The sequence below is a fragment of the Notolepis coatsorum genome (genome assembly GCF_963971535.1).
Source record: "Notolepis coatsorum genome assembly, chromosome: 1".
Lineage (NCBI taxonomy): Eukaryota > Metazoa > Chordata > Actinopteri > Aulopiformes > Paralepididae > Notolepis > Notolepis coatsorum.
Window position 1 is genome coordinate 8,758,844 of NC_140165.1, and position 25,663 is coordinate 8,784,506.

At 43.8% G+C, this 25,663-nt stretch overlaps 1 protein-coding gene across 1 annotated transcript in view; it reads left to right on the forward strand.

Moving 5' to 3' along the window:
- The window catches only part of abcb11b (ATP-binding cassette, sub-family B (MDR/TAP), member 11b), a gene marked incomplete at both ends in the record, with an annotated part of 87,732 nt that overhangs the window by 13,975 nt on the left and 48,094 nt on the right, over positions 1 to 25,663 (forward strand). Inside the window, one exon of the mRNA XM_084333839.1 lies at positions 23,481 to 23,604. Coding sequence (XP_084189965.1) covers positions 23,481 to 23,604 — 124 coding nt within the window. The remainder of the gene's footprint in view (positions 1 to 23,480; positions 23,605 to 25,663) is intronic.

Below are 25,663 nucleotides of genomic sequence, written 5' to 3' on the forward strand. Positions count from 1 at the left end.
CCGCCCCCCACATCGCCAGCGTATTCGGACAAAGGCCCCTCAGTTACTGCACCTGGTATTCCCAGGCGGAACCAACCAGGCCAGAACCTGCCCAGCTTCCGAGATCGGACGAGACCGGGCGTGTTCAGGTCGGTATGGCCGTAAGCCGAGCGGGCCCCGTCCCCCCAATAGTACACCGCCTGGCACACTGACCCTGCAGAATAGGCAGTCAGCATGGCCGTAAGCACACAAAAAAGGTTAACCAACGGAAGCAGGCAGCGCACCGGGGAAAAACCAGGCAACAGGCTGTTAACCCTAGCCTGGAGACTGCGGACGAGACAGGCGCCAGAGGGGACAGCTGAACACAGCCGCCCCGGCGGAAGGAGCGTAAGCTGGCGGTGTTGCATGACCAAGCCTCCATTTAACAACCCCCACCCAGAGGGGTCGAGGCAGAGAAGGCTGACACGATTGGCAGACGTCATGAACGTGCAGGGGCACCCTCAAACGGTGAACCCGGGAGTTGACACTGCTCCAACACACCAGGGAATCAACCACCTCGGTGTTACCCAATGCGGTGGTTGTTCCTATAACCCCTCAAGAAAAAACTCCAAAACACACCTGCGGGTATACACCGGCTATACCGCAGTACAAGTGTTTCAGTTTCCAAAAAGGGTTAACCCAGGCCTACGGGTCGCAAACATCACTTCGGACCGGGCCTGGCGGTACGGGAAGCACAGGGTCACCAGAGGAGGTCAAAAAACCACCCCCACAGGCCCCTCTTCGCCATGCGTGAGAGAGGAGCGAAAAATAATGGAGAACCAGCCCCTAAGCACACCGTACCTGGTATTCCCCGGCGGTCTCCCAACCAAGTACTAACCAGGACCAACCTGTGTAGCGGCCGAGATCCGACGAGATCGAGCGCGTACAGAATGGCATGGCTGTAAGCCATGACGACAGTGCTGAGTAAAAACATACCCAACCAGGGTCTCCATAGCGCTTAACCCTGTGACACCCAGACCGACCTGGCATTTTTCCCCCTGAAAAAAGCCCAAGTCCCTCAGGGTACCAGAACAGCAGATCTGCATCCCCGGCGGACAACGGGTTCAACTGATCTGGACCAGCGTGACCAGAACCAGTCCCGTGCCCTAACCACGCCGACATGCCTACTCCAGGAGAAGGGCAGATATGCGTGTTGATCTTAACATGAAAAGAAGGCGCCACCCAGACGTCGGGACGAACCGCGCCTGGTGGCCCACCCCAAGGGCGTGAGACCCCACTACATATGTTCAGATCCATCCCGTCATCATCCCCCAGACATGAACGAGAATCCGTCGACAACCCACCCAGGTCATGGGATGTGGTCGCCGGAAGAGGAAAAACCCCCATCTCAGTTGCTTTATAAAAACGCTGTTTCAACCACAAGCAACTAAGGCGTGCCAGTCAATCGCCTGTTTACAGCGAGCTAGCACTATACGTGCGTCGGGACACACCCCCATCAATGAACAGGCTATTTAGACCTGTCATTGAATCCCCAAGGCGCCCAGGGGAACGACAAGAGGGGTGTGACACTCCCTAACTCCAACACTTCTGGAATAGAAAGAAGGAAGCATCAACAGTATGTATCCCAGTCTACACAGCCGGGGTAAAAAATGTTCACATTTTTACATCCCACCACCCTCCCATAGGAAAGAGACGGGGATCCCCAGAGAGACTTCCCACGCGAGCTGTACAGATTGAAAAGAATATATTGCACCTTGAGCCATGTAAAAAACTGGTTTTAGGGCCTCCGGGGAAGAGGCACCGAACCCATACACACTCAATAAACGAATTGAATCGAATATACATACAATAGAAAAGGACCCTTCTAGAGGGTCCACTCACTTTGACAATCTGAGGAGGAAGGCTCTGTACTCTGATGGAGGCTTCCTCACATGGAAGAAGGAGTCCGAACTCACAGAAGGCCTGAGTAGGCGCTTGGTGAGGAGGAGCCCTGACCACCCCCCCTGAAAACAGATCCATCACATGGACCTGAACAGCACACGGAAGTCCTACCAACAGAGACGCGCACGGTGACGTACTCTATGGCGGGGGAATTCCTGCGGTGCACACGCCCAATATACCAGGCCGTGGGACCAGGAACTCCCTCCCCCCCCCCCCCCCCCCCCCCCGTAACGTGCCGAACCGCCACGTGACGGGAACCTTGAAGGACAGGGGGTGTACCCCTGACCGACAGAACAATGGGGAGAGGAAAGGTTACCAGTTCACCCCTTTACGACCCCACACCCATGATACGACGTAACGACAAAAAGAGAATATGACACAGTCATAGTCAGCTCTATGAAGCGTTTCACAGCTCCACACAGCGCACGAGCTAACCTGCTATCTGATTTTTACTAAGGAAAAACACAGAATAGAGAGGGCTCTAAGAACCCCGGTCCAACATACACATGTGCTTCTGTGGCCAGTACAACCCAGTTGTAGGTCACATGACACACACAACCCATCATCACCTACAAAAAATGGCAAAAACACTCAACAGAGGAACGCCGTTTTTTTCACAATGAGAGAATACATCATTCTTGATTAGTATCGACCACAGGCCTTGCTAAGCACACATGACAGCAACCAAACCAATTTCCCTTTAGGAAATAAGTTTCTCCAGCAGATTTAGCACAACCTCAGCAATCAAGCTGAGAGTTACATCGTATCCCTACCACACAAAAGACACAATTAATGCACAACATGTCTGATAGGAGGTGATAAAGTCCCCAGGGAACCGGGGGGGGAAACACAATCCTCCTATTTTACCCTCAATACGGCCAGTTAAAACAGGAAAACCTGTTAATGTGTGAACTCACTGTTCATTGTCATTACAGTCTGAGAAAGAACATTCTTTTACTCACTCGTCACCAAGCATAGCTTCATAGGTTAGTTGCCTTAGTAGTGAGTACACGGTACACATAAACACCATGATGTTTCTCACACAACAACCAGATCAATACATCACGACCTGCACGGAGAAGCTAACTGCCAGTGACAAAAACAGCTCACACACAACCCGCAACGTATCTCAAATGCATTGCAACAACACACGTTTTGGGAAAAAACACCGTTATTCACAATACATTTAGCAAGGTAAAACCAGAAGACGTGTTATGAGGTCTGGCCAACCCCGTACCTGCCCGGAACGCAGATCAGCGAAGTGCAGTCACAAGCCACCGTAGAACACAGCCGTCCCGTGTTGTTCGATCCGGGCAGCGTCGCCGCTCCACCAGTCGCTACAGTCCTCTTTGTTGACGCAATCCCCGTCTAGGCTCAGGCAGGGTCGACGAACATCCCCTGTCAAGGATGACGTCGTGGTCAAGAGTGTAAAACATGTTAAAATCAAAGCACGTTCAACAGAATAGCATCAAGCTAACGGCTGCTCCAACCGTTCGGGTGCTATTGCTTCCGCTCGCGAGACGCCGATCTACGACGCACGCGATCAGGAGCGAGCTCCCGGCGGCGCGCGAGAAGCCAAGCTACCCCGCGCCAGGCCACCGACCGGCTAACCGTAAGCTATGAACATGTAAACAATGACATAACACTCACCCAGACAGGCCGCCGTTCTGAACCCTCCTCACTTTTTAAGAGAAAAGAGAAAACAAGACGTCAACACCGCTTCACAACGGTGACATTAACACGTCCGGCGGAATCAGCACAGTACCAACTGGCCTGTATAGCTGACTTTGAACATGAATCTGCCGCTATCGCACATTACATGCACATATCCCCTCGTGAAGGAATACTCTCATTTGGATATGAAAGATGGGGTCTTAACACGGTGACAGAGAGAATCCACTCGTCCAGAACACACAGGGATCACCAGTGTCAATGGTCGCGGCCCACTAGTTAAAACTATAATGGTCGCCAGACCAAGGCCTTCTGTCGCCTAGACGGCTAAACAAAGGACCCTAGCCTGGGGCCGGTTTCCATAAACTTTGTCAAGTAGCCCCCATAGCACTAACAGACAAGTGGAGCCCGCCAGCAAACACTACTCACCCAACCTGGAACGCACCGCTCCTCACAACAGCGGCATGTCCGACAGTTCAGCTGCGGCCTGACAGGTTTCACCCCAACAAACACAGCAAGGAACTGCAGTTGAGAAGCATGCAGCGGCGTGCTCCCAATACGAAAACCGGTGGAGGGTTTGTAGAATGATCATCATCTTCTAGACACTCCAGTACGAAGACAATATCGCCGTATTTTCTCGAAAATAGTGAGAGAGAAAATAAAGATATGATGTCAACGTATCCTTGTTTCCCAAGCTGTTCCTAATCCAATTTCTTCCATCATGGTGTCAAGTGTGGGGATCTACCGAGGCACCTCTTCCTTGTGGTGAAAGCGAGAAGGAGGAGAGCAGGTGACCACACACCTGCTTATGAAGGTAAGCTGATGAGGGGTGTGGTCAGACTAATACTGGTATTAGAGGTACATTTGTGGTTTATTCAGTACGCGTGCACGTACGCGAGATAGTGCAGTAGCGATGCCAAGCTAAGCCACTAATGATACAGAACCTTCTGTAGTGTGGTAGTGAAAGGTTAACCTTCTGTAGTGTGGTAGTGAAAGGTTAACCTTCTGTAGTGTGGTAGTGAAAAGGTTAAATCTCCTCGTGAACTCTGGGAGACGCGGAGCCTCATTTATTTACACGAGGAAGGTTGAGTGAAGAACACCACCGTCACACCGTGGTACAAACGTCCCGGCCGAGAGTTCCCGGGCGCCACTTAATTCTTCTACTGACCTCCAGGGGATGTGGAGTGTTTTATAACCGTTGTTTTACCAAGAAGGTTGACCGTGCGTTCTTTTTTCCTTTTTCCTTTTTCAGGCGATGCCATGGTTTACAAGCTCATATTTCTGTACACAGCCACACCTGGGAGCTGCCCGGTACAATCACAAGGTTGCCCGTTTCGGAAACTGAGCAGCCCCAGTTTGGGGGTTAAAACTGAGCAGGTGTTCCAGCAGATGGAGATTAGACACCCCACTGGGGCAGATGGATGTTTGGTGCCTTGCTCAAGGGCACCTCAACAGTAGTTGTTGTTGTTGTTGTTATTGTTGGGGGAGGGGGCGGTTCTGAGGATTTATACCAGCTTTGCTTCTCTAAACCGGTGGTTCTCAACGTGGGGCCTGGGGACCCCCGAGGGTCCTTAAAGGAACACGCCAACATTTTGGAAAATTAGCTTACCGTCTTCTCCAGAGAGAGACAAGAAGATAGATACCAGTTTCCTCTCTGTGCGTTCAGTAGAAAGCTATCAGGCTGCACGTTAGCCTAGCTTAGCACAATGAATGGAAGCGGACGTGATCGGTTAGCCTAGGCATTGTCCAACTAACACCTCTCCCGAAGGCTAACCGGTCATGTCCGCTTCCATTCATTGTGCTAAGCTAGGCTAACATGCAGCCAGATAGCTTTCTACTGAACGCACAGAGAGGAAACTGGTATCTATCTTCTTGTCTCTCTCTGGAGAAGACGATAAGCTAATTTCCCAAAATGTTGGCGTGTTCCTTTTAGGGGGTTCCTGGTGGAATCTTTGCATTTCTATACTTCATTGACTAGAAGCCCAATGAGAGAATAATATAGGACTATTCTGATAATCGGTTTCACTCTCTCCACTCTCTCTTATCCTCCCACCTATGGTATAGATATTCTGGACTAAATGGGCGACAGTGGCTCAGGAGGTAGAGCAGTCGTCTGGTAATCCGGAGGTTCCCGGTTCGATTCCCACTCCTCCCGGGCAGTGTGTCAAAGTGTCCTTGAGCAAGACACTTAACCCCTAATTGCTCCAGATGAGCAGGTTGGCACCTTGCATGGTTGCATCTGCCATCAGTGTGTGAATGTGTGAGTAAGTGGGTAAAATGTGAGGAACAAATTGTAAACCACTTTGGATAAAAGCTGCTATATAAATGCAGCCATTTACTATTTATATCAACAACAACAGAAATCCTCTCAGACGGGGGTCCCTGAGACAACATCCTGATGTTCTGTGGCCTAATGTATTAATGTGAGGGTCCTTGATATGAACCCCACCCATCTGGTAGTCCGCACAGGTTAAAACAAACACATCCTTCAGACGTAGCACCAGGGCAAGACCACCCGCATTTCATTGTATACTTGTATGCCGTGACAAATAAAACTCTTGACTTGACTTGATATAATTCTGTTTCAAGTTTTCAGACCACGTTGTCAAACCTCCTTTTTCCGCGGATGGCGAGATGGAGTGTTGCGTAAGTTACAGCGAGTAGAGGTTGAGCACTTTCAGATGGCGTGTCACACTCACACTACAAGTGATTTGGATTAACCTTGTAACTGCAGTACAGTATGGGCTCAGTTATATGGTTATATGGTTTACTCGAGGGGTTAAATGATCAATTATCAAATGATCAATTAAAGCAGCACTTCACCCACAAATTATCATTTGTATATCAACGATTCGCCACGTGATGCCTTGAATTCATGAAGGTTTTTGTTTCTTCTCTCATGTCTCCACGGTGAACAGAGAATCCAAAAAAAACAGTAGAAGTACTCAATGAATTGAAGTTAATGGAGATTTGGTTTAAAGGGGAACTCCAACATTTTGGGAAATTAGCTTATTTAACATCTTCCCTGGAGTTAGACAAGAAGATACATAGAGCCCACCAAGGTCATGCATATCAAGTTTGGTCAATGTCAGACCTTGCAATACACTGTAAGGCACTGTAAGGCTAAGCTAAGCTATGCTAACGGAGCGTCTATTCCCAAAGCTAAAATGCACGCACAGAGACAAAAAAGGTATGTATCTTCTTGTCTAACTCCAGGGAAGATGTTAAATAAGCTAATTTCCCAAAATGTTGGAGTTCCCCTTTAACAACAGCAAAACTATATCAAAACATCAATTTACAAAGTCTCTCATTGTATCCAAGTGTCATTCATCCAGTCGTATGCTCAGTCCTTCACAAACACATGCACTTGCTAACGAAAACATGACTCGTGAGGACGCTGTTGCTAGGCAACTGGGCAATGCGCCTTGTGAAGCCGCCGAGTTTAAGGATTTTCCACTTACAACATTGTGAAAACAACAATGGCGGGCCGTTCATATGGCCTCTTCTCGTGAACACTCAAGTTCCATTTGAAGGCAGCACTTAACCAGAAAAGTTTCAGCGAAAATGCACGTGTTTGTACAGAGAATTGGATTATACTGGAGAGTTGAGAGAGTGAACAGTTTCAAGTACCTCAGACAGGGCCGCCTCAGGGGGTGTGCAAGCAGTGCGGTCGCACAGGGCCTCGCGGGAAGGGGGGCCTCGCACAAAAAAAAATTAAAAATCTTTTATTTATTATTTTTTTTATTATTATTATTATTATTATTATTATTATTATTATTTTTTATTTTTTTTTTTTTGCGAGGCCCCCCTTCCCGCGAGGCCCTTTTTCATCACAGACCTAAAATCTAGTTTTGCTTATATGCTTATATATTTCACATTAGACACGTTTGTAGAATGTGTGTGACTTGTTCCTGGCTCTGCGGCTCTGCAGCAGACATACTCACTATTGGAGCTCTGGGGCTCTGCAGCAGACATACTATTGGTTTCAACGAAGGGAGGGGTTACATCATGTGTACGCCGGCGTGCGTCAGCTGCGTTTGACTATTTCGCGCGTGCAGCTTTGGAGGTTATGGTTAGTTATGCCAGCCAAGAGGAAGAGGACGGTCATTCGGCAGATGGACTGAAGATGAAAGTTGTTGCATGTTAGACAGTTCAGTCAGGCTAGCCATGTCGGCTTAGCTAAAGGCAGGGACAGCTAGTTAGCTTTAGCTACGTTATAATATCGAGTGCTAACGTGTGGTTCAGTCGGGATAGCCATGATGATGTCGTCTAGTAGCTAGCTTAGCTAAAGGCTAACTAGCGTTAGCTAACCTAGAGAGAGCGCGTGCAGCATTGTTATGCCAAGATGAAGAGGACGGTCATTCGGCAGATGAACTTCGTCAACTCCACGCGGTTGTCTCCATCCTCTTGGACGTTTGGTGAGTTTTTAATGCACTCTATTCTATTCCCGCCGTGGATATATCTCTCTCTCTCTCTCTCTCGGGAGCCAAACGGGCCGGCTAGCTGTTGTAGCTAATGTTATATTGAGCCAAAGCGGGCCGGCTAGCTAACGTTATATTGAGCCAAACGGGCCGGCTAGCTGTTGTAGTAGCTAACGGTGTGTGGCCTGGTGGCGTGAATATTAAAGGCAACCAACTTGTGTTCGGCTTTTCTCTGATTGGCCGCGCCCCCCCGCCCCCACGCGCAGGCAAGCGCAGTCGTCCCACGTCCCAAATGAAATCCAAGGAGCGCGCGCGAGCGGCAGCGCGGTTATTATGTTTCGCGTTTTTAACAACCAACTACCAGATTCACTCGTGTATAAACAAAGCCCATACAGTTATGAAATGCGCTGAACTAGAAAGCGTAATGTTATTATGTTTCGCGTTCCATTGATTAACGCCATTACCTGCTGTGCTGTAGGAAGCAGAGGTACAGTAAGTTACAGTAGGTGTAGGTTACATGTTTAATCAAAGCCCATACAATTTTTTAGATGAATGATTGTGGATATAATATAGAAAACACATCATTATGATATTGTCAGAGGGAGAGGCATGACTTCGCGACAGCCATATTAGACACTCACTGTACATCAGTGTGGAACTGTAACGTTATATGTTATTTCGCCCGTGGAGGCTGCTGAGCCTGAAGCGCCAGCGGGGCGACGCGGTGGTTTATACCCGGCTTTCGTGCGCCGCCGCCGGCTTGATACAGCTTCAGCAGCAGCAGCGGCGGTGCTCTGTTGTAGGAAGCCCTTCAATGACAGCGGCGCGCTCTCATATTTTGCGAATGCATAAACTATATCTTAAATTATGGCTATGTGTCTAATATGGCTGTCGCTTATCAATGACTTCGCGACAGCCATATTAGACACATCGCCATAATTTAAGATATAGTTTATGCATTCGCAAATATGAGAGCTCTGTCATAGAAGTGGGTGGTGGCAGCATTACTAACAGTAGCGATTTTTATTGTTTTGTCATGACCAAACATAATCCCAACATAGATAGGAGGTGTACTGTATGTCAAATGTCGGTCATGTGGTGGAAGAGTTTAGTACAGTCACTGACTCACACAACAGAACACCGCTGTAGACTACCTGTAGTACAGTCACACAACAGAACACCGCTGGTTCGACCAGCGCTTCTGCCGCGCCGCAAGGGCGTGTACTAGTGGATTGATTGATTGGCCGTGTGGCCAATCAGAGAAACGCTGAACGAAAAGCTGAACACAAGTTGGTTGCCTTTAATATTCACGCGGCCTGGTGTCAGTACCTGGCTACTCTATTTGCAGTTAGCCTATTTAGCTGATGTCGGCCATTGGCTCCTTGCTACTTTGTTTTCTCTGGTATAGACCCTCTTCTCTTTGGATTTAAGTGTTGATCTTTGTCCTTTTGGATCTATGTATATTCATGTTGCCTTTGTGAAGTTATCTTTTCCTTCTGTTTTGTTCTTCCATTAAAAGTTGAATATCCTTTAGGGGCTCATCTTTGCTTATCTCTCTCATACATGCTCTCTCTCTAACACACACACACAGACATGCTCTCTCTCTCTAACACACAAACACACATGCTCTCTCTCTCTCTCTCTCTCTCTTTCTAACACACACAGACATGCTCTATATCTCTCTCTAACACACAAAATGACATGCTCTCTCTCTATATATTTCTCTCTCTTTCTAACACACATATACATGCTCTCTCTCTAACACACACACACAAACAGACATGCTCTCTCTATCTCTCTCTTTCTAACACACACAGACATGCTCTATCTATCTCTCTCTCTTCAATTCAAATGGGCTTTATTTCACATTCTTGTATTTCTCCCAGTAGGTATGGGAGTTTTGAGTTATTGTCGATGTTTTCAAAGTCTCTTTGGGTGTTTGCAATTTGTGGGAAGTATGTCTTGGTATAGTGGGCAGGTTGTTAAGAAGTGGAGCTCGGTTTCCACCTCATCTTGTGTGCAGTGGGTCTGTCTTCGCTTGGGAGCCAGGTCTGCCTATGGCGGCCTTTCTCGATGGCTAGGCTGTGCTCGCTGAGTCTGTACCTAGTCAAGGATCTTCTTAGTATTGGGTCAGTCACAGTGCTCAGGTATTCTGCCACTGTGTACTCTCTGTTTAGGGCCAAATAGCATTTCAATTTGCTCTGGTTTTGGGTTGTTTCTTTCCAATGTGTCTCTCTCTCTCTCTCTCTCTCTGGCCTTGCTCTGCTGGAGGGTCAGGGGCATTGCCGGGTCTGTGCAGCGATAACACTGTATATTGACTGTAGAATGGGAGCTCTCTCTCGCTCTCTCTCTTGCTATATGTTGACTCGCGTTTAAATCTCGCACAGGGCCTCGCATTTCTCCCAGGCGGCCCTGACCTCAGAGTCCACATGGACCACACACATTGACAGTGTTGTGAAGAAGGCACGGCAACGCCTCTACTTCCTCAGGCGCCTAAGGAAGTTCCAAGTGAGTCAGAAGATCCTTAAGAACTTCTACTCATGCACAATAGAGAGCATCCTGACTGGCAATATCACCTCCTGGTTTGGGAATAGCACCGCACAAGACCGTAGCAGACTATACAGAGAGTGGCACGTTCAGCCGAACGCACAATTGGAGGGGGGCTTTCCACTCTCCAGGACATTTACAACAAGCAGTGCATGGGTAAGGCTAAGATAATTATCAAATACTCCAGCCAGCCAAACAACTGCCTCTTTGAACTGCTGCGGTCAGGCAAGCGATACCGGAGTCTCATGGCAAGCACAGAAAGACTCAGAAGAAGCTTTTATCCCCAGGCCATCAGGTTGCTCAACGAACAATAACACTATGTAACAACCATCAAATGCATGCACAGCACACACATCCACACGCACACACTCACTTTAAACAAACAACTCACTGCAGCACCCACTTTACACACTTTAGAACACCTAAACACACTTTATATTGATTGGTAAAGAATTTGCACTACAACCCATACCTCATTACACCTTACTGTAAATTGTATCTAAATTGTACCTCATCCCATTTCTGCTTTTCACTATATAGTATATTGTATATTAGTATATTGTATAGTATATTGTTTATTGTCAGTTACTTCTACTCTGCATTGAACATTGTACATACTGAACACTTGTGTCTACGTACGTGACTTCTATTTTTTACTTGCTATACTTATTTTATTTTATACTTATCTATTTTTGTCTAGCACAGTCTCTGGAGCGTGACAGAAAGAAGCATTTTGTATAAAAGTATTCTGTACTTCTGTATGACAACTAATAAAGAAACTTGAAACTTGAGTTGTGAGAGAGTTTGTAAACGCTTGTTTTGAAATAGTTTTGCTGTTGCCTCTTCCACCCGTGCGGTCCATCTGCAGACCGCAAATGACATCTGGTCATAAATCAATATTTTGTTGTATAAAAGTAGCGATTTTCATTTCAAACGTATTCAAGTATTATTATCATAAACATATCACAACAGCATGTAGAATGTATATTATCATCAATACGTTAGTTTAGCAATAGGTTAAAAGTGTCATTAGATAGATTAAACTTTTTGATTTGGTCAATTCTATCCGCGAGGGCCATTTTGGATATTTTGAACCATGGGAATTGTAGTCTTTTTGCCGCCATTTTGTAGCAGAGTTCCACAGATATGGTTCTGCGTTGAACGTTTTAAAAACTACACTTCTTGGAAGATTCTATGGGGTTCAAGGTTCAGAGTTCTGTATGAATTATTTCAATAACTGTTATTATTCGGGATAATAAGCCACAAAAGGTAACATTTTTGACAAATATTGAAAGGCTTTCAAGTTTCTCTTCCCTATTGTTAACATGTAGGAACAATTAGATCTGAAATTAGTTTCAAAACGGTTGCACTGTGGGGAATATAATAAAGTACAGTAGATTACAGTAGATTTCATTATCTGTTCTTATGCACGCCTGGTGATACTAAATCCAAATTGAACTCTGGCATTTGAAAGATAATATATGTATATATATATAAATGTGCGAATTGGCTATAATAAGGTAATTTATAAGCCTCCTATTCTATATTCTATAATATTATTTCAAATTGCATTGGTCCGGATGGGAGAATTCAGTACTGTATCTACAGAACCTTCTGTTTAATCATCTTCCCTTTATTAATTTCCTTAGATTATTTGTACACATGATCTCAAGAAGGTAGTTTTTAATGTTTGGTCATTATTAGCATGGTGTTATTCACTGTCAAAGATGCAAAGAAAAATCATAATTCATATTCTCCTTTGTTTCATCACAATTTAAGCAAGCCTAGTAATAGACACAATATTTCGGACACTGTGAATACATTCCCTGAGGTCCGTAGATGTTCCTAGATACCAAGAATATGCAAATGGACCTTGTAGAAGTGGAGCAATATTCCATTTACCTAGGTATATATTTTAGGCGGATTTTCAGAAAAGATTCCACGGGTGGAAGAGGTTAAAGAAGAAAAAATCTCCATCAACTTCAATTCATCGAGTATCTCTACTACCGTGGAGACATGCAAGAAGAAACAAAAATCTTCATGAATTCAAGGCATCAAGTGGCGAGTAATTGATAGACAAATGATCATTTTTGGAGTAGTGCTCCTTTAATTAATAATAACCCCTCAGGTGAACCATATAACCATATAACTCATACATATGCGGTTACAAGGTTCATCCAAATCACTTGTAGTGTGAATGTGATACACCATCTGAAAGTACTCAACCTCTACTTGCTATAACTTTGAATGTACACAACACTCCAACAAGAAAAGGACGTCTGAGAATGTGGTCTGAAAACTTAAAACAGACTTATAGGTTCTACGGCTGAAGGATCTGTTTGTTTAAAGATGTGTGGACTACCAGATGGGTGGGTTTCATGTCAAATTATAATTTTTTATAATTTTCCTTTAATACCACTTCTGAAACAGATCTGTTGAGAACCGTCGCTCTATATAGCCACAATTCATATATTTCTATTAGTGCTGTCAATAGATTAAAACAAATGTACTAATTGGTGTACTGGTGTTGTCCTCGACGACCAGTTGAACTTCTCTGCTCACATCGCAGCGACAACCTGAACCTGCCGATTCCTCCTGAGCAACGTCAGAAGGATCCGCCCCTTCCTGACAAAAGAAGCCACCCAACTCCTCGTCCAATCAACAGTCATCTCCCGCCTCGACTACTGCAACGCACTGCTCGCTGGCCTCCCGGCCAATGCCACTAAGCCTCTTCAACTCATTCAGAACGCAGCGGCCCGCCTGATCTCAAACCTACCGAAGTCGGCCCATGTCACTCCACTTCTTAGGGACCTGCACTGGCTCCCCATTGCTGCACGAATCCGCTTCAAGGCCCTCGACCTAGCATACCGTGCGGCAAAGGGAACTGCTCCCGCCTACCTCCGGTCAATGGTCTCTAACTACACACCCTCAAGACCCCTACGCTCTGCATCTTCTGGCCGCCTCAGACCTACTCCTATCCAAGCTCCGGGAGGGTCATCAAAGAGAAGTCGCCTATTCTCAATCCTTGCCCCACAATGGTGGAATGAACTACCCACCCCAGTTAGGACAGCCGAAACACGTCCAATCTTTCGCCGTCGACTAAAGACGCACTTCTTCAACCATTATCTGAATAAAAAAAAATAAAAAAAAATAAAAATTATCTAACCCTAACTAACCATACTGTCATGCACTTGTCCTAATAAACTAACCTACACTGTAGCACTCAACACTTTGATGAACATTGTTACTCAGCTGATAGAGTTGTGCCCTTCCTGATGGCTTGTCGTACAGAACTTGTAAGTCGCTTTGGATAAAAGCGTCAGCTAAATGACTAAATGTAAATGTAAATATGTAATCTCACAATTTTCTGTAATTAATCTAGATGTATCTAGATTAAAAATCGCATTTTTCTACAACCCTTGTGCATGCCTAACAATGGGGGAAACCGCTGGGGATTGGTGTCAGTTTTGATACATCATGTTTAAAGCCATATAATTTTACCTGTTTACTATTTTTAAAACATTTTTCTACCCATGATTAACAGTAATAGTATAATCTCAATATATCTCTCAACATATTACTCATATTTATGAATTATAACCACTCAAACCTGTGTTTGTTTGATAGAACGTGTTTTTTCATCGAAAAAAACGGATAAATGTTGTTTTTGACCATATTTCCAATATTTATTTTTGATAAATACCAATTAGAAATATCTCGACGAATTACCTCTGAATACGAATCAAAAAAAATATTAAAGATTCGATGACTAGTTCGGCCAGAAACGGCGTTGAGGCGAAACGTTAATAAGTGCTCAACTGACTGCGGGCGAACCGAAAAAAACGGATAAATGTTGTTTTTGACCATATTTCCCATATTTTCTTTTGATAAATACCAATTAGAAATATCTCGACGAATTACCTCTGAATACGAATCAAAAGAAATATTAAAGATTCGATGACTAGTTCGGCCAGAAACGGCGTTGAGGCGAACGTTACTAAGCGCTCAGCGGTTCGAAAAAAACGGATAAATGTTGTTTTTGACCATATTTCCCATATTTTTTTTTGATAAATACCAATTAGAAATATCTCGACGAATTACCTCTGAATACGAATCAAAAGAAATATTAAAGATTCGATGACTAGTTCGGCCAGAAACGGCGTTGAGGCGAACGTTACTAAGCGCTCAGCGGTTCGAAAAAAACGGATAAATGTTGTTTTTGACCATATTTCCCATATTTTTTTTTGATAAATACCAATTAGAAATATCTCGACGAATTACCTCTGAATACGAATCAAAAAAAATATTAAAGATTCGATGACTAGTTCGGCCAGAAACGGCGTTGAGGCGAAACGTTACCAAGTGCTCAACTGACCTAAATATGGTGCGGGCGCTTCCATGTGTTGCTGCGGCAGGGATCTTGGGCTCGCCTCGGTGGTGGGACGAGAACCAGACCTGATCCGTCCAGGACACTTCCTCGTTGGCGCGCGCCGGCTATGGGGGTCTTGTTTTTCGGCGTGTGGCGCGCTGTGGACTGTGCGGTCCGGTTCGCCTCTGGTTCTGTCTTGAAAATCCACTCGCTCCCCCCCCCCCCCCCCACCACCACAAAACCTGTGTCCGGAGTTTCAATGACCGGCAGCCCGCCACAGCCTAATTCACCTCCCCCTGAATTTTGGCAAAGTTATCTGTGGAGCGATGACGCCACCATGAGTTTTACATCGGTAACAGCACATCCCGGCAATTACAAGGTCCTTATCTCGTGGAATATGCAAAGGATGGCAAGATATATCGAGAATTGAACGAATAAGAGCAGATTTAAAAATGCTTAAAAATGCCGTTTTAACGTTGAAGTGGATGGGAGTAGAAAAAGTAACTAGGGGTGAACGAGTCACTAAATCTGTAACAATTTTTCTAGAGTGTTTCATGTTATAAGCTTTTCACACAATGAACATATATGTAAAATTAAGATATTTACCCAATTTCATGAAATAATAATAAACACAGACACCGCTGTGCTCACACACACACTCAAAATATTTCAAAAAAGTAGAAAAAGACCCCAGGGGTGCACAAGGGACCGTAGCTTGTAACAGATATTTACTTGAGTAAAATCATGGAATTAATGTAGAATCAACACAACGAAAGTATATTTAGATTCAAAGACTATTTAGCTTTGTCGTAAATTAAATTGATCAAAATGACCCGTATAAGCATTACAGGAGGGATTAAAATCATCTAGCGGTTTCTGGAAAAGGCCACAGGAGAATTCAGTCAAAAGCTAATAGTGCAACCCTTCACCCTTCACCTAGCAGCTATAGGAAAAAGCCCAGAGTGCCATAAAAATAAGAACAGATCAAATGGCAAACAGATGACACATCTTCCTCCACAACGAACAGGGATGGTGCGCCAAATAACTAACTTTTAAGTCAAGAAGTGACGGGCTGAAGGCCAACATCCGAGTTCTGTTTACTTTAGCTAAGCAGACCAAACAGGCCATTCTGTGATACCCACTGTTAAGTTGAGTGGGTACTATATTTCCATCTGTATGAGGGTCGCATTCAGGGACACTTGGGTAAATCATTCTAAAAGGAAACTAGTTCATATCCCCTCTGTAAGGTCACCTTGTAACGCTGTTTCGCAAGACCCAAATCACTGAGAGGGGAGACCTTCTAGCCAATAGGAAAGCAGGCTCTCTGGGGTGACGGCACTGGATGGCGCAAGGGCTGGGGGGGGTTCTCTCTTCTCTATAAAACCTACAGGTTGAATGATGGAGGTGAGACAGAGACACGGAGACACCGAGACGCAGAGAGACACGCAGAGAGAACGGAGAAGCAGAGACGGAGAATCCACCCCACCAGTTCGAGAATAAGAGACGCCACTAAGAAGCCCTCCGGGAAAAGCTGATTAGAGATAGAAAATAATTGATGCTGTGAACCAGATAATTTAAGCTGTTGGATATTCCAATAAAACAACGGTCAGAACCGTTTTCACCCGCAGCGCTGTCTCCGCCTCCACGTGATTTCCAAAGGACCACATTTGAATGAACTGTTACTTTAACGGGAAACACAACGAGCAGAGTAAGCTATTCCACTATACATTAGAGAAAGATCATATAGCTATAACATAGAATCATTGAGAAGATACATTAGCTTTCTTTGATCTTTGAATACAGTGTCTCTCCTGTGAAATACAAATGTTCAACAAAACCATCAACATTGACTCAGCTTTAAAGACCTCTTTCTTATATCCGCGGCGCTAACAGAAATAAAAACAACCCAGGCCTATGTTAAAGTGCAGATTGGCTTAGAGGACAATAATGTCTTGTATGAACTACCAGTAATATAAATCATATTAACAACAAAAATGTGTTCCATCTTCATGTCCGATGATTTTCAAAAAGGTGCATGAGTCAATGCAAAAGAAGAACAAGCAAAGATACTGCTGAAAGTTCAGAACGTTGAAAATGTTTCACTCCATAGATTAATCTAGATGCATTTTTTTAACGCGTTAAATAATTAAAATTAATCTCCAAAGTTAAAGCATTAACTTTGACAGCCCTAATTTCTATATATTCATTATATATTCATATATTATATGAATTTATTCATTTTATACTATGATTATGATTACTGCCCTACACTGTAATCATAGTAATCATAATAATCACAACTATCTACCTCATAGTCTACCCATATACTGTAACTCTGTAGGCCTGTACAATAGTGCTGTATACCGTATATATATACATTTATATATTTATATTTACATAATCATTCTATTGCTATTACTCAGTAGTACCAATTTATATCCTGTTACTGTTACATGTGCACTCTGGTTGGATGCCAAACCTCTTTTCGTCGTACCGTACTTGTGCTGTGTAATGACAATACATTTGGATCTAATCTAATCTAATCTAATCTAATTTAATTTAATATAATGTAATCTAATTGAATCAAATCGAATCTAATGTAATGTAATGTAATGTAATGTAATGTAATCTAGTATAATTTTACAAACAGTCTCAGACTGATGACCTCACCGCCAGTATCTGGCTGAACAGCAGAGAGTAGACGGGGTTCACTCCTCCGTTGATGGCGGCCCCGATGGAGCCGAACAGCATGTAGGGCCACTCAGGGGCGTTGTACTTCAGGATCCGGGCCACCGGCGCCGGCTCCACCTTCTCCTCCCCCTCCTCCTCCTCCTCCTGGATCGCATCCTGAGCAGTCACACACACACACACACACACACACACACACACACACACACACACACACACACACACACACACACACACACACACACACACACACACACACACACACACACACACACACACACACACACACACACATATACATCATATAGGTCACAAACAAGTAACCTTCTTGTTATATGTTATGATGACGTATTATGGATGTGTGTGTGTGTGTGTGTGTGTGTGTGTGTGTGTGTGTGTGTGTGTGTGTGCGTGCGTGCGTGTAGTGTGTGTGTGTGCAATTTTCCTGGTAATTTGTGTGGTGTTTACTTTTGCCACAGATGTGTGTGAGCATGTGTGTGTCGTTTGTTTAGATTGGTTTTAGTTTATTAAGATCAACAGCATTGCAGAAGCTGTTCTTCCTGGGGTCCACCGTGCAACATAATACTTACATCATAACATACACCATCACAAGTAAACATGACAAAGGACTAGTACACACACAGGCACACACACACACACACACACACACACACACACACACACACACACACACACACACACACACACACACACACACACACACACACACACACACACACACACACACACACACACACACACACACACACACACACGTCTTTACAAGGGGCTGTAACCCACAGGTCGAGGACCCTCCATTCACACGGACCTTGGTCTTGTCGGCCTGCGAGACAGAGTAGGCTTTGGGGGCCAGCTCTCCAGCGATGGGCACCACGGCCTCTGGGATCAGGTGGGAGAGCTGGGAACGAGACCTCCGATGGATGGAGGCTCTGTGAGGGGAGCGACGCCACACAGTGAGTCATCCTCCTCGGTCATTGTGTATGTTTTCATCGTGCGCCGCGGCTGAGCACGAGCCAAGGTCGGCCTGCCACACACATCGGCGGCGGCGGAGGCAATCTCCGCTCTCCATCGTAGAGTGTTGTGGGTGTTGTGTGGGAAAAATGCCACATAAATGCAATGATTGCGACGGTGACATTTACCGCGGACTATATTGTAAACCGATCTGGGACCGTGGCCCCTTTTCACACACACACACACACACACTACACACACACACACACACACACACACACACACACACACACACACACACACACACCTACACACACACACACCTACACACACACACACACACACACACACACACACTCACACACACACACACACACACACACACACACACACATCACACACGTGTCATAGCAGGGTAAACACGGGTTTCTATTGCGCTGGGTCCGCTTTAAGGAGAGCCGTTATTAGTATAATTAGCTGTGGCTGTGTTTACTGTGCCATGAAAACGACTGTGAATAGGGGCATTTATGTAAGTCAAGGAGGATAAACGGAGGAGAAGTCAATGCTGTCATGTTGCGACATATCACACCGCTTCCACTCCGGCGCGGTCTGAGCATGTGCACGATCCCCCATGGGGTGACTTAGCCTCCAATATATTAGCCTTGCTGTAAAAAGGGTAAATTAAATAAAAAAATAAAGCCCTACTTGGTAAATTGCCACCTTATCTCTCATCTATATGCTACTCTGGAACACTGGTCCACTCCACGCGCAACACACTCCAGAACTAATCTTGGCAAGACTGCTTCCTGTATTAGTGCAGTGGAATCATGGGAATCTATTGACAACGTGACCTAGAACTAAGCACTCTTGTTTCTTTTGGACGTTTTCGATTTTTAATCAATGATATAAATATTAGGGCTGTCAAAGTTAATGCTTTAACTTTGGAGATTAATTTAAATAATTTAAAGCATTAAAATAAATTTATCTAGATTAATCTATGGAGTGAAAAATCCTCAATTTTAGCGCCGCGGATATAAGAAAGAAAGCTATTAAAATAGTCGTTGAATCTAAATATACTTTCTTTGTGTTGATTTTACATTAATTCCATGATTTTACTCAAGTAAATATCTGTTACAAGCTTCGGTCTTAAGTAGAAAAATGCTATTTTTTATCTAGATTAATCTAGATTAATTACAGATTGTTTTTGATTAATTAGTAAAAAAAAAATGTATCTATTGACAGCACTAATAAATATATATATATATATTTTGTATTATGTTACTGTAAGTGAGGAAGTGGGAAAGCTGCAGTGGTTTATGGGAGTTCCGTTGTACCTGAAACTGGCGCGGTAGCTTCCTGCCCGAGACACAGTCAGCTGCTTGGGTTCTTCCTCCTTATCTGCCACTGGTGCAGGAGAAGGAGATGGTTCAAGTTTCAAGTTCAAGTTTCTTTATTATTTGTCATACAGAAATACAGACTACTTTGCATGAAATGTTTATTTCTGTTTTGCTCCTGAGAGTGTGCTAGATAATAACAAGATAGTATAAATAAGTATAATAAGTATAAAATAGAAAGTCAAGAAGTCAAGTACATAAACAAGTGTAAACAACTAAATTGTTCAGTATACCTCTATATACAGTATGTACAGCTGGTACAAAAATGGTGAGGTATAGCTTAGCTTGTGGTGCCACCTTGTGGTGGTGAGGTGCAATAAGGAATAAGGAATGAGAGATGTGCAATTTCCTTACCAATAGTATAAATATAAAGTGTAAAGTGTAAAAGTGTAAAGTGTAAAAGTGTAAAGTGTGGTAGAGTGGGTGCTACAGTGTGTTGTTTATTTAAAGTGAGTGTGTGTGTGCTGTGGGTGTGTTGATGGCCTGTTATTGTTCATTGTTCAAGTTACACGTCATCATCACATCTTAGATCCTAGTGAATACTGGATGTCGACTATCAACACTTAATAATGTTATGTCTGTTCTCAAAGTTGATAAGAATTGATTAAAAAAGGTGTATCAATAAAGCAGACAAAAGAGAATAAAATACAAAAACGTGTTAGATAGATAGATAGATAGATAGATAGATAGATAGATATATAGATAGATAGATATATAGATAGATAGATAGATAGATAGATAGATAGATAGATAGATAGATAGATAGATAGATAGATAGATAGATAGATAGATAGATAGATAGATAGATAGATAGATAGATAGATAGATAGATAGATAGATAGATAGATAGATAGATAGATAGATAGATAGATAGATAGATAGATAGATAGATAGATAGATAGATAGATAGATAGATAGATAGATAGATAGATAGATAGATAGATAGATAGATAGATAGATAGATAGATAGATAGATAGATAGATAGATAGATAGATAGATAGATAGATAGATAGATAGATAGATAGATAGATAGATAGATAGATAGATAGATAGATCGATCGATCGATCGATCGATCGATCGATCATCTATCCTGGCAAAGTCATTGATACACAAGTAGATACTACGTCATGGTGTATTATATGCCATCTACTTACTGTATGCACCAACAATACCTTTAGTGGGACAGGAGATAAACTTTGCAGCAATTTATTTGACCTGAACCACTACCTGCACATTTCACAGCTGTCTGCCTTCGTAGGACACAGTAAGTAGAGGGAGGGAGTTGGACCTACTCTGTCGGGCCTTGTAGGACACAGTAAGTAGAGTGAGGGAGTTGGACCTACTCTGTCGGGCCTTGTAGGACACAGTAAGTAGAGTGAGGGAGTTGGACCTACTCTGTCTGCCTTCGTAGGACACATTAAGTGAGGGAGTTGGACCTACTCTGTCTGCCTTCGTAGGACACATTAAGTGAGGGAGTTGGACCTACTCTGTCGGGCCTTGGCGTTGAGGGCTTTGTCCCCCTGGGTCTGCAGCGTGACCAGAGTGAAGTAGACTCCCTTCCTCTCCAGCAGCTCGTCGTGTTTGCCTTTCTCCACGGCGCGGCCATGCTCGAAGCCCACGATCACGTCTGCGTTCTTGATGGTGGAGAGGCGGTGGGCGATGGAGATGGTGGTGCGACCCATGCGGACCTTGGGAGTGAACGTTAAGTTGCGTTAGCGTATCACACCAGGTGGCTGTGGCCTGTGGCGGTGATGTGGGAGCAGCGTATGATGCGGGAGCAGCTGTTACTACGGGGGGTGAGAGGTAGATGATGTGTCATTAATGCATGGATACAAATCTGGAAATCCAACTGCATTGATCTGTGATTAACTAGGGGGGGGGGGCATGCTTTTGCTGTCGCAGCCCCTGACCTCTGGAACAGCATCCCCATGTCCATCAAATCTGCCCCCTCCATCGAGTCTTTTAAAGGTCCCATGTTTTGCTATTCCTTTCACTATTTGGGCAATGTTACACAATTCCTGTGAGTCTATAGAACACATCTGTACGTATCTTTTTCAAAAAAAATGCATTGTTTTGTATTTCTAATCAAGTACTCTAATTAAAGCAGCATTTTTCCACTTCAAGAGTTCAAGCTGTTTTGGGCTGGGCTCCGCCCATAAGCGCTTTGAGTGACAGTCACCCACACAGCATGATACATGTATACGAGAGAGAGCGAGAGAGAGAACGAGCGAGCGAGCGAGAGAGGGAGAGAGGGAGAGGATACATCACTCCGTGTGCGTGTGCGCTGTGTGAGCGGCTGGACTGCGATTGTGTGTAAAATGCAGGTGGACCGTGGAGAGAGAGAGGGAGAGGGAGAGAGAGTCAGGGACAGGGAGACCGCTTCCGCATTATTCCCACTGCTCCGTTGTTGAGCGAATTGTTGATTCTCTCTGTCGGCACCCGCGCCACGTCAACCCGTTTGAGGAAGTGTCAGTATTTTCCACTCGCTCTGTTGTTGAGCGAATTGTTGATTGTGGGCGGTGACTACAACCAGTGCCTTATTCATGTCAGCGAGCCAGTCAAATCAGAATGGCTTAGTTCAGTGAGGGAGGATCTCGTGAACTCGAGACTGCACTGATGAGCCAAAATGAGAATTAGAGACACAGACCCCATTGATACAACCCCACATTGCTAGAAAACAATGCTAAACACTGGAAAAGGCAATTTATAAGACATGGGACCTTTAAATCTAAACTCAAAACCCATCTATACTCCCTGGCCTTCCCTGACTCATTCTGACTCTTGCCTTGCTTGTTGACGTGTTGTTCGGTTTCTTTGTCTATCCGTTGGTTGTTTATATTTTCTGTTTATTCTATACTTTAGCACTTTTCTTTGTTTTTAGCTATGCGACTTACTGTGAAGCACTTTGGTTGACAAGTGTCATGTCTAAATGTGCTATACATTTGATTGATTGATAACTAATAATTCATATTAATCACAATTGATTTGTATCTAGTTTTACAAGTATCTGGTAAGGTTTTAAATGTACATTTATAACTAAGTAACTCAGTCCCGTAAAATCGAACCATGGTCAAAATGATACAATGAATGTTTGTCTAAATAACCAGATAATTTTCAAACACTTTGTTGGCTTGGATTGCTACACGTTTTGCAAAAACAATGTTTATCAAATAAGGATAAGGATAAGGATAACTTCTATTAATCCCTCTTAATTAATAGGGGTAGCAAATGAGGACAATTATGCCGTGTGTTATTTAGAAATGTGTTGAAACTACACCTTTAACAGTGTGTGTGCACTGAAAGAGCTAATTCAACACCAAGGCCTTTTACACTTCACAAAGAATCCAGGAGAGACATGGGAATCCGGCACTCCGTAAAACTTCAAAAACCATATTTGCATATTTGCTTCATTGGCACAAACAGGTTTTGGCATGAAGCCCTTCAGGCTTACTTTATCCAAGGCCTCTTGGACTATGGCCTCACTCTCGTTGTCCAGGGCAGAGGTGGCCATGTCCAGCAGCAGGATGCGAGGGTTCCTGACCAGGGCGCGGGCGATGGCGATACGCTGCTTCTGCCCACCGCTCATCTGCCCTCCACCCTCCCCCACCAACGTGTCAAACGTCTGTGTTAGGAGATAAAGAACAGCGGTCTCTAATTATTACACTCCCTCAGGTACGGTCCTCATCTTCTGGCTCCTGGGGTAGGGGGGGGGGGGGGGGGGGGGGGTAAACCCAGCTGGATCTCTGACATGTTCATCATTACTACATTTTATTTTATATACTACATATATTTATTTGATACGGTATTATCTGAGCTTCTGATTTTACTAATGTTGCTCCAATGTAATTTAACCTTTATTTAACCAGGCAGGTCAATTAACTCTTTCTGCGCCAAAAACGAGAATACTAGTGTTTCAAATCCAACTGTTCGGCGGCAAAAACAAGAAAACTAGTTTTTAGATCCTTTTATCTTTTTTTTCGATTTCCCCATTCTAAACACTCGCGCGGACCTGCCTGTGTCTCCCTGGCACTGCTGCCTATGTTAAAATTGCAATGACGATCGAATCCCGCCAGGTGGCAGTATCGCTTAACTTTTTAACTGGGTCTCTAAGGTCTCTCTCTGTCTCTCTGTGTGCCTCTGGCTGCAGGAAACCCTCCCCCTCAAAGTGAATCAGAACACAGCAATCTGTCGGAGATTTGATCGCCTGAAACCTATTGTTTCCCGTATGATAGCCATGCCCAATGCACGAGTAATTGCGATCGCGATGGAACGACTGGGATTATTAATTTTGTAGTACCTTTTGACTAAGGTAAGGTCTATCTTAGGTATATTTTACTGAACCTAAAACATGCTTTTGTATTGATCACAGCGTCGTATTTTACCGAACCTAAAACATGCTTTTGGTAACGATCGCAGCTTCGAGGTAAAACGACCCCCCCCCCCCCCCCCTTGATGATCTTGTGAAGAAACATCTATATTTTGATTTGGAAATAATATAGGTTTCAGGCGAGCAATCCGAACAATTTGCGCATATGCATATAACACGCCATATCTCACTATCTAGAAAACTAGACTGGATTATTTCGAAATGGGGTGATGTTTAGCATGGAATAGCGCACAAATGAAAGTATGTAGAAACAAACTGGTTTGTCAATGTTGGACTATAAACAGTGCCTGTCAAATGAGCCTATACTATTGTCTCCATAGCTATAATACAGAACACACGATGGGTCCGCAAACATCGCAAAAATGGTCAATAACGCTGGCGCCATTGAGTAAAGATGGGAAAACAGTGTGGCGCTCAATGAGTTAAGAACAAATTGTTATTTACAATGATGGCCTGGCGAAAGGACAAAAGGGCCTCAATGGGTAACAGGGAAAGGGGACAAATTATTTTTATATAAAAGAGACAGATGATACATCACAGAGGAATGGGAAATAGTTAAATCAATTAATCAAACAAACCTCTCCCTAATCCTGAAACCATGATACAATTACAAGGTATGTTAGACATGAAGCAGAACAGACAAATTACAGTTAAAAGGCTGGGTGACAGTTGCAGGTGTGTGTAAACAACTTAAAAGTAGTGAGGGGGATCAATTCGTCCATTTTCATCTCAGCAGGGTTTATTGGCCTTGCTGTTCATCACCCACACACACTACAGAGTAAGCACAATGCGGTCAGACCTTTGGGAATGTTGGCAATTCTTTTTTGTATTGTTATATATATTATTTATTATATTATATATTATTAATATTATTACTAGTAGTAGTAGTAGTAGTATTTTGTATAATTATAATTATTGTATATTACTATTGCACTCTACTGGTACATTTGCACTCTGGTTGGATGCCAAACTTATTTCCGTTGTACTGTACTTGTGCTGTATGACAATACATTTGAATCGAATCTTTTCTTTTTTGCCTTTTATTTCTTTTTCCTTTTTGTGCCAAAGGATAATAATAGCATTCGCTTTGTCGCATTATTATTTATTTATTTATTTGTTTATTTAGACGGGACAGAGCATATTAATGGACACTACAAAGAAATGCAGTGTAAATACACGGATTTAGCAAGGATGCTAGTTTTCATCCGCAGTCCCACACAAAACATAAAAACGAAACATACTACTATCATACTACGAGACAAAGCATAAAAACATGCATACAAGAAACAAAG